The 9,984-nt window shown below is 38.2% G+C and overlaps 1 protein-coding gene across 3 annotated transcripts in view; it reads left to right on the top strand.

Annotated features, from left to right (window-relative positions):
* The window catches only part of plaat1l (phospholipase A and acyltransferase 1-like), a 16,658-nt gene extending 11,569 nt beyond the window's left edge, over nucleotides 1-5,089 (top strand). The window contains exons 2-5 of one of the 3 annotated variants that reach the window (XM_016233913.1): nucleotides 3,147-3,202; nucleotides 3,287-3,416; nucleotides 4,250-4,503; nucleotides 4,664-5,089. In XM_016233913.1, the coding sequence (XP_016089399.1) occupies nucleotides 3,194-3,202; nucleotides 3,287-3,416; nucleotides 4,250-4,503; nucleotides 4,664-4,729 (459 nt within the window). In that variant the 5' untranslated portion in view covers nucleotides 3,147-3,193 and the 3' untranslated portion in view covers nucleotides 4,730-5,089. Of the gene's footprint in view, nucleotides 1-2,680; nucleotides 3,203-3,286; nucleotides 3,417-4,249; nucleotides 4,504-4,663 lie in introns of those variants that run through there. The other 2 variants (XM_016233912.1, XM_016233911.1) reach the window with 2 other exon arrangements.
* The last annotated feature ends 4,895 nt before the right edge of the window (nucleotides 5,090-9,984 follow it).

The following is a 9,984-nucleotide window of genomic DNA, read 5'->3' as shown; positions in this document are numbered from 1 at the left end:
CCGAGCTGCTTACCTATTGCAGATTCAGTCTTCCCAGCCTGGTGCAGGTCTACAATTTTGTTTCTGGTGTCCTTTGACAGCTCTTTGGTCTTGGCCATGGTGGAGTTTGGAGTGTGACTGTTTGAGGTTGTGGACAGGTGTCTTTTATACTGATAACGAGTTCAAACAGATGCCATTAATACAGGTAACGAGTGGAGGACAGAGGAGCCTCTTAAAGAAGAAGTTACAGGTCTGTGAGAGCCAGAAATCTTGCTTGTTTGTAGGTGACCAAATACTTATTTTACCGAGGAATTTACCAATTAATTCTTTAAAAATCCTACAATGTGATTTTCTGGATTTTTTTTTCTCATTTTGTCTCTCATAGTTGAGGTATACCTATGATGAAAATTACAGGCCTCTCTCATCTTTTTAAGTGGGAGAACTTGCACAATTGGTGGCTGACTAAATACTTTTTTGCCCCACTGTATATATATATTGAATACATTATATACAATTATTTCAACTAGTAGTTGCCTCATTAATTTATTTAGTTTAACTTGATGTACTAAAATAACTAAAACTGAAATAAAAATGAAGAAATAAATAGAATATAGTATTTAAAAATAATTTTAAAATGACTAAAACATTCATTAAAATTTAAATAAAAACTGAAAAAATTAAATATGAATAAAAACTGTAATAGGATCTGAACTAAAATAACACTGCTATTGCAGAATTCCCTGACTAATCTTACTATTCTCATTAGTGCTGTTTTCTAGCATCACTATTACTAGTGCACATACAGTACTTGTGCTCAGGGAATATTCAACTAAACCGCTCAAAAATGCATATACAGATATGAATAATACTTCAAATTAGGGATGCTCCGATCAGGATTTTTGCGGCCGATACTGAGTACCGATTTCTTGTCATGGTGATCGGCCGATATCAATGCCGATTCTGATGCTTCACGCTTTATATAGACGGTTTCATCGGGCGCACGCGCCTGGCCCGAAGTTAACTTCCGGTCTGTGTTTGTTTATCAGTTTGGCTATGGCACCGGCTACAAACGCAGTTAAAGTTAAGGTGATGAGTAGACTGAAGTTGGGCTCAGGTGGTTGTGCCGTTTATTTATTTGTGGCGCTCGCCACAATATCAAAACTGACCGATTTTCCAAAAGGCTTCGTTGAATAAACATGAGCACGTACTGCACGTTTAAAAATCAAAACGAGGTGCGGGAGTTTTTCTATCACTGTATTTCTGAAGGAAGACTATCTTTAGAAAATTTTCTATGTCATTTTCATTTCATCTTGCTTGTTATATGCCTGATAAAGCAGCGTTTGTGAGCTCAGCGCTGCTTTGTGTACAGCGGTTACTGGGGAAACCTCTGTTTTTGTTTTGTCCTCCAAGCTGTGACAACTCACAAATGACTATTTTTAACCAAGCAGCACGGAGAGCCGCTTCAGAAACGTGCCGCGGCTGGCTGATAAACACAAGCACTGACTAGAGCGGCCGCGATCAGCTCCTGCGGCCGTGGAGCCATATAATGCGCTGCAGATCAGCTCTAACGTCACTGAATCTGCTGTGTAGATGAATCATGCAAAATATACACGACAAACAGCGAATGTTTCATTGTTTCTCGAAACGTCATAACATTGCCACACCGGCGATGACATGACTGTTCCTGAGATCGACCAAGTTGGTGAGTACCGATCAAGTCATAAAATATGATTATCGGCCAATACCGATGTCCGGCCGAAAGGAAGACTATCTTTAGAAAATTTTCTATGTCATTTTCATTTCATCTTGCTTGTTATATGCCTGATAAAGCAGCGTTTGTGAGCTCAGCGCTGCTTTGTGTACAGCGGTTACTGGGGAAACCTCTGTTTTTGTTTTGTCCTCCAAGCTGTGACAACTCACAAATGACTATTTTTAACCAAGCAGCACGGAGAGCCGCTTCAGAAACGTGCCGCGGCTGGCTGATAAACACAAGCACTGACTAGAGCGGCCGCGATCAGCTCCTGCGGCCGTGGAGCCATATAATGCGCTGCAGATCAGCTCTAACGTCACTGAATCTGCTGTGTAGATGAATCATGCAAAATATACACGACAAACAGCGAATGTTTCATTGTTTCTCGAAACGTCATAACATTGCCACACCGGCGATGACATGACTGTTCCTGAGATCGGCCAAGTTGGTGAGTACCGATCGAGTCATAAAATATGATTATCGGCCAATACCGATGTCCGGCCGATCAATCAGAGCATCCCTACTTCAAATCAAGCTGCATGTTGAGACCCAATCCTAAAGCTGTGCTAAAGACCACCCAGAACACTCTTTAAAGGGGACCTACAATAATGTACAGTATTTGAAAAATAATGTGTTTTTTAAACATTAAAGCATGTCAACATTCTGTTACACCAAATACACCAAATAATGATCTTTAAAAAAGCATCATATGACCCCTTTAAACTCCGTAACCACAACACCCATCATTTCTTTAGAAAATATGTAAACCTGTTTCAATAATTTGTCATTTGATGATAGTTTCATGATCACCGGGTTTGAGCTTACAACCTTCTGGTTTCTTAAACTACGAGGCGACACCACATGTGAAAAGTTTGAAGATCCAGCACCAAGATGAGCGTGAGGCATTTATCAGCTATTTGCATTTTGGATTTTACTTCAAGTTAACCAGCAGATGTTTCCTGATAAAAAGGGAAGTTATTATTTAACCCTCTCTTGAGAATCTGTTGCATCAGTTAACATGAAATGTCTCTTTCTAAACGATCAGCATAAATAAAAAACACTGCAATTACAGTTGCAGTTGATTGTTATGCCTATTCCCTTGATTTAGTATTATTCATTCAGACATTCAAATATCAATATCCAGCATCACACCTTCACAGGTAGCACTAATAAAAGCCTTCATTTGAATGTCTTTTCTGGAGGCACTGAAGGAGAGTTCCTGGGTGTGTGTTTTTAGAGACGATGATACTTTAGCACACTAGTTTGTAGGATTCGCACGACTAACCTGAACTTTCGTTGTTCTTGTAGTTGATAATCTAATAGGCTTCCCCCATAAATCTGCCTGTTGACATTTGTGATATCAGATGTGATTAATGCTTCACTGCTCTTTAATGAAGCACTCGCTGTACATCTCCAGCGTTCTTGACAGTAAAGGCATTGGCATCGATAACACAGCGAACACCAATGGGACTGGTGAGCATTGTTTGCGTTCTGATGTGATCCTGCTTTTAAAATCTATTTGCATGATATCTTTTAAACAGCTTTGTTTTCTTTCAGTGTAACTCTCATCCGAAGCTGTACCCCGGAGATATTCTTGAGTTTCCTGGCAACAGTTACTTTTCTCATTTTGGCATTTACTATGGAGAAAGAGACGGCGTTCCTTATGTGGCCCATCTGACCATCAGAGGTGAGTCTGTGTCATCTTTGAAAAGAATTAGCCATTTAAAAAATGTTGTGGGGAATTTATTCACCTTCAGGCCGTCCAAGATATAGATGACTTTGTTTTTTATCATTTGGAGAATTTTAGCATTCCATCACTTGCTCACCAATGGATGCTCTGCAGTGAATGGGTGCCGTCAGAATGAGAGTCTAAACAGCTGATAAAATCATCACTATAATCCACACCACTTCACTACATCAGTTAACATGAAGTGAAGGGAAATGCTATGCGTTTTTAAGAAAAAAAATCCATCATTAGGACGTTAACTTTAAACCATTGCTTCTAGCCAGAATATGAGTCAATAAGCCATAATAATGCTTCCAGTGAAAAAGTCAATCTCCTGTTGTCTCTCACATTAAAAACCAACAACATATTTGTTTAGAGTTGCTTTGGACTGGTTTTGATTATAAATGGTGCTTGATCTGTGCAGATTTCTCTCCTGATTCAGGCAACTCTTTCACTGGAGAAAGAAATATAATGAATAGAGGGCATTATATTTTAGCCAGAAGCAACAGTTTAAAATTAAAAAATAATCTTCATGATGGATTTGTTTCTTACAAACACACAGCTTTTCTCTTCACTAGACATTAAGTGATGGACTGGAGTGGTGTGGATTATTGTGATGTTTTTATCAGCTGTTTGGACTCTCATTCTGACGGCACCCATTCACTGCAGAGGTACATTTCTCCAAATCTGTTCCCATGAAGAAACAAACTCATTTACATCTTGGATTACCTGAGGGTGAGGACGTTTTTAGCAAATGAAATCGTATGACTGTTCTCATAACATCTCTTTTCAAGATTCAGACACCAAACTCCTCCTTTTCGGCCGAGCTATAAACGCCGCCGTAAAGCTAGACCCGCTTGACGTAGTCGGGAAAAAATACAAGTTAAGAAACTACCTGGATGACAAGCATCCACCACGAGATTTCTACGTTCTCATCAAGCCGGAGATCGATGAAATCATGACGAAACCCATCACCTTTGACATCCTGTTCAACAACAGCGAACATCAGGCCACAATGTTACGATACGGGGTTAAAAAGTCCGAGCAGGTAAAACATTTTGTACACAAAATATGCATTTAATTTGACATTATGACACTAACCTGTCTAACTTGAATGAAAGTGTCAATATTAGCCTCTCATTTTAAAATGTTGGAAAACATTGGTAGACAAGAACTTTTCAGTAACTTTTTTTGAAAACTGTTTCCAGATTGAAAAAGTCTATTCCAAGATAGTTCCCACCTGGAAAGATTTATTTGAGAAGAAAAAGATTTGAGAGCCACATCTTCTGCATGAAGACGCAAGACTTCAAGATCATACAAAAACGATTTCTTTCTTAAATAATTCCTATTGAAAAGATCATGTGTCAAATATACATGCATAACTTTTTGTACAACGTTATTTGATGTTAAATGCAATCAAAACATACATAATCTTTATTTTTGTGAATGCATTTGGTATCTGAATATTGGATATTTTCAGTATGTCTATGTGTCCAGAAGGAGGCGACAAAGAGTTAAAGTTTGCATTGGATTTAGAATAAAGAAGGATACGATAGTCAACCAATTTATCTACATTAGAAAAATCTTCCACAAAACAAAAAAAATTACTTTTATTTTTTTTAAGTTTTATAGTTGGAAGGAAAAATAGATATGCTATCTTCTGCATTTCTCATTCATAGCTAATATAGGCTATACAATTGAGGAAATGATCTGGCCTTTTAGATGAATATAAATTTGATATATAATCTAGATTTCCATGTGCCATGATTCAATGCCAACTAATATTTTGTAAAACTAAGAGTGTTTATTAAAATGGCTTCAACCAAACTTACGAGTCATTTCTGATCAATGCATTATAAAAATATATATATATTTATTTTTTATGTATTTAAATGTATTTATTTCTGTTCTTTATTTATTTATTTAAATTCCCATTTTGTTTTGTTTTTTGAGAATAGGCATGCCTATATATTTACAACTTTTATAAACTGGACCACAAGCCGGTACACACAATTTGACACCAGTAGAGGGCGTGTAATCATCACGACAAAGACTGAAATCGACGGTGGATGCAAAAAAGAACTGAGTATTTCGGTAGCTTACTGTTTTTGGATGATCTTAGTGTTCGCTGTGGCATGACGGAAAAGGATGCAGATGTAGGTGTGAGAGGGACAGTTCCCCAAACATAAATAAATGGCAGCAGAAAGGGAAGCTCCCCCCTCTTATACTGTAACTTATGTCAGAATCAGAATCAGAATGAGCTTTATTGCCAGGTATGTTTACACATACGAGGAATTTGTTTTCGTGACAGAAGCTTCCACAGTGTAACAGAATGACAGTGACAGAGTAACACAATCTGGGCCTGGTGCTTTTTTCCTTTTCTGCTTCCAGAAGACCTGGCGCACCTCGTCTTCGCTGATCTGAATTGCAGGTGTGGGGGAGAGGGGGGTTGCTGGAGGTACGTATTTTAATAAACTGTACGATGGTTGCACGCGCACGCAGCGTAGTCCAATAAACCCATTAATTCAGTTTTCAAAACAGACACATTTCTCAAAAAGTTTAACAATGAGTAAGTTAAACATTAGGTAGAAAAACTGATGACACACCAATCAGAATCTCTGCATCCTAACAACGGAGAGAGGAGAGAGCTGAGACAATCATCTACAGGGGTTTTATACTTAAACATACAGTATAATTATATACAGTATGCACTGCTAGGTGGTTGTCCTGCATCTTCAATAAACAAGCTACAGATAGTCCAAAATGCAGCAGCTAGAGTCCTTACCAGGTCAAGAAAATATGATCATTTCAATGATGAACTGTCTTTAACTGAAAAATGAGTGTTTACTATTGTCATTTTGCATTATTGACACTATTTTCCTAATTAATGCTGTTCAGTTGCTTTGTCACAATCTGTATTGTTAAAAGCGCTATATAAATAAAGGTGACTTGACTTGACTTGACTATAATTACAGTACAGTACCAGTGCATTAGATCATGGAAATTTAACTATTTTGTATGTACAGTAAACTGTAGCACATGTAGAACTGTTGTACACCTTCAAGCGCTTGACTGTCAAATTTTATTTGTAACCGTTTTTGCAGAACTGAGAAATGACTGCCTAGAGATCTAGCTAGTCTTGTGTCAGGAGACCAAGAAACTGCTATAGTACTGTAACGGGGCTGACAAGACGTGAGATGTGCGGATCCATAAGCAAGCTTTATTTAAAGCAGAAGAGGTCAGAAACACAAGCAGGGTCGAAACAGTGGCAAACAGGTATATGGCGGGCAAGACACAAGAATAATCCTAGGGCTAGCGAAGGTCCATGAACGGCGAACAGAATCAAAGGGGCAAGACTAAAGGGAGAAATCCAGGAAAACAGGCGAAGATCAAAAACTGAGAAAACAGACAAGGCAAGGCAAAACTAGGCTAGGAGGCTAACGGGGCTCTGTACTGTAGCTATCCAACGATAAGTGCTAAACAATACTCAGCCCCGTTACAGAATACTCGGCCACACAAGGATCCAGCAGCTTCTCGGATGGACATTGGTCAGGTAGGGATACAGGAAGAATATTGTTTAGCCCGTACCCCATTCCGAGTCTCTGTGCTTAGCCAGTTAGTCAAATCACAGCTGATATTCATGTGTCTAGTCAAGTCACAGTGGATCATCATGAGTCAGGTCTAGTCACAGCGGATCTTCCTGAGTCAAGTCTAGTCACAGTTGATCTTCCTGAGTCGAGTTTAGTCACAGTTGATCATAATGAGTCAAGTCAAGTTACAGTTCATTATCATGAGTCAAGTCAGGTCACCGCTGATCTTCCTGAGTCAAGTCTAGTCACAGTCGTTCTTCCTGAGTTCAGTCAAGTCACAGCTGATCTTCCTGAGTTCAGTCAAGTCACTGTTGATCATCATGAGTGAGGTGATAAGAAACAGCTGTGTGCAATCAGTGCAGTGTGCAAACCGTGCAATGAATGATGCGATATGTAGTCCGTTTGAGGTGCTGAACTGGTGCTATGCAACAGTTTGAGTTGTGCGAGAGTCAATGTAATGGAAAGGGTGACCTCTGGTGGTGAATAAACAGAAGTCCATAGACCGAATTCGTGACAAGTACTGTATACTGTAATGCAATTTGGCCAAAAGTGCAAAGGATGCTAAATGTACTTTTTTATATTGTATTTTTTACTGTACTGTATTGTGGTACATTACAAGTTCATACAATTCTTTGGTATTTGAACTTTTCTAGTGCTTTTCCTCTACTGGACGATTACCTTACAGTAGTAAAATGAAAAAAATAAATAAAAAATTCCCAAAAGTTAATTGCTAAATTATACATCTTTAGCTGTAATTTAATTTATGTATACTGTTATAGACATTGAGCTGCAAAAATAATTCCTGAATCCTGTTACAGTGTTATTGGTTTTTCAACTAGTTACACACAAAATCTTTACTTGCCACACAATTTCTGACACTCAAACACCAGAATCACACACCAAATCTGCAAAACCATACACTAATTCTCGGCCTTTGACTCAGTTTTCAATTTCATAAAACACTTTTTGTAAAACACAACACACAATTCTCTTTGTAACACAAAAATCTAACAGGAATTAATATTATGGCAAAGGTGTTTGCAAAAGTTTTCTTTTGAGATGTGTTTGTGATATTTTGAATGCAGTGCTTCATTTTGCAAGTGACGTGAGGCATTTTGCATTTTGTGTGTGCAATTCTTGGAAAATGTGTGCAAGCAGTTGAAAAAAACCTGTAAGAAAAACTAACTAGATTGAAAAGTTTGAAAGACAAATTTATGCTGGCTTGTCTTAAAGTCTTGTTTAAAAAACGTAAATGGTTTGGTCAGTTAGATGTTCTAGATGTTTGCTGAAGTGTTGCTAGTTGGTTGCTAGGGTATTCTGGGTGGTTGCTAGGCTCTTGCTATGCAGTTGCTGGGGTGTTGCTAGAGTATATGGTTGATAGAGTTTGTTCTGGGTGATTACAGACATTCCCACCTCTGTTAATAACAGAAAATCAAACATTGTTTTCAAAACTGATCCAGTTTCAGTGCTTTGATATTATTGTATTTATTTCTAATGTTAGGAAATTCAAAAGTTTTTGTTGCTTTTAAACTTGCACTAAACATGATTATTATTACATCATTATTACATAACAACAGAAATGTTTGCCGCGCCAACTATCGGACGATTCATCGACAGAACCTAAGTAGAACTTATATATTTACAAATCACACATATTTCACAAAAATAATTTCGCGCTTTGTGTAGAAAACTAAGACTGTAAAGCCTCGTTCACACCAAGCACGATAACGATAACGATAACGATATAGTCCTAAAAATCGTTCTCAATATTAAAGAATAGCAGAGTACACACCACAACTATAACGATAAAGACAAAGAGAAACGATATCGTTGCGTTCACTTTCAGAATGATTTTTTCCTGCTGATGAACGATAAAAAATTGACAGCCAATCAGAATCCATCTTGCTGTAACGAGCTCAAGAATTTAAAGCGGCAGACACGTGTGTGCTTAGAATAAACAGACGACATTGTTCGCTGGTGTGGACGCTAATATCGTTAGCTTTATAGTTATCGTTCTTGGTGTGAACGGGGCTTTAGTCTAGTCGCTCACAGCCTCGTTTTCGACGTTCGGTAACCATAGCAACAGAAATGTTTGCCGCGCCAACTATCGGACGATTCATCGACAGAACGTAAGTAGAACTTACATATTTACAAATCACACATATTTCACAAAAATAATTTAGCGTTTTGTGTAGAAAAACTAAGACTGTTAGTCTAGTTGCTCACAGCCTCGTTTTCGTCGTTCGGTAACCATAACAACAGAAATGTTTGCCGCGCCAACTATCGGACGATTCATCGACAGAACGTAAGTAGAACTTACATATTTACAAATCACACATATTTCACAAAAATAATTTAGCGTTTTGTGTAGAAAAACTAAGACTGTTAGTCTAGTTGCTCACAGCCTCGTTTTCGTCGTTCGGTAACCATAACAACAGAAATGTTTGCCGCGCCAACTATCGGACGATTCATCGACAGAACGTAAGTAGAACTTACATATTTACAAATCACATAGCGTTAGCGTTTTGTGTAGAAAACTAAGACTGTAAAGCCCCGTTCACACCAAGCACGATAACTATAAAGATAACGATAAAGATATAGTTATAAAAATCGTTCTCAATATTAAAGAATAGCAGAGTACACACCACAACTATAACGATAACGGCACAGAGAAACAATGTCGTTGGAATCATTTTCAGAACGATTTTTCTCCAGCTGATGAACGATAAAAAATTGACAGCCAATCAGAATCCATCCTGCTGTAACGAGCTCAAGAATTTAAAGCGGCAGACGCGCGTGCACTTAGAATAAACAGACGACATTGTTCGCTGGTGTGGACGCTAATATCGTTAGCTTTATAGTTATCGTTCTTGGTGTGAACGGGGCTTTAGTCTAGTCGCTCACAGCCTCGTTTTCGACGTTCGGTAACCATAGCAACA

The sequence above is a fragment of the Sinocyclocheilus grahami genome, unplaced genomic scaffold (assembly GCF_001515645.1).
Source record: "Sinocyclocheilus grahami isolate Dianchi unplaced genomic scaffold, SAMN03320097.WGS_v1.1 scaffold440.1, whole genome shotgun sequence".
In the NCBI taxonomy this organism is placed as follows: domain Eukaryota; kingdom Metazoa; phylum Chordata; class Actinopteri; order Cypriniformes; family Cyprinidae; genus Sinocyclocheilus; species Sinocyclocheilus grahami.
This window is presented reverse-complemented; position numbering and strand designations above follow the sequence as displayed.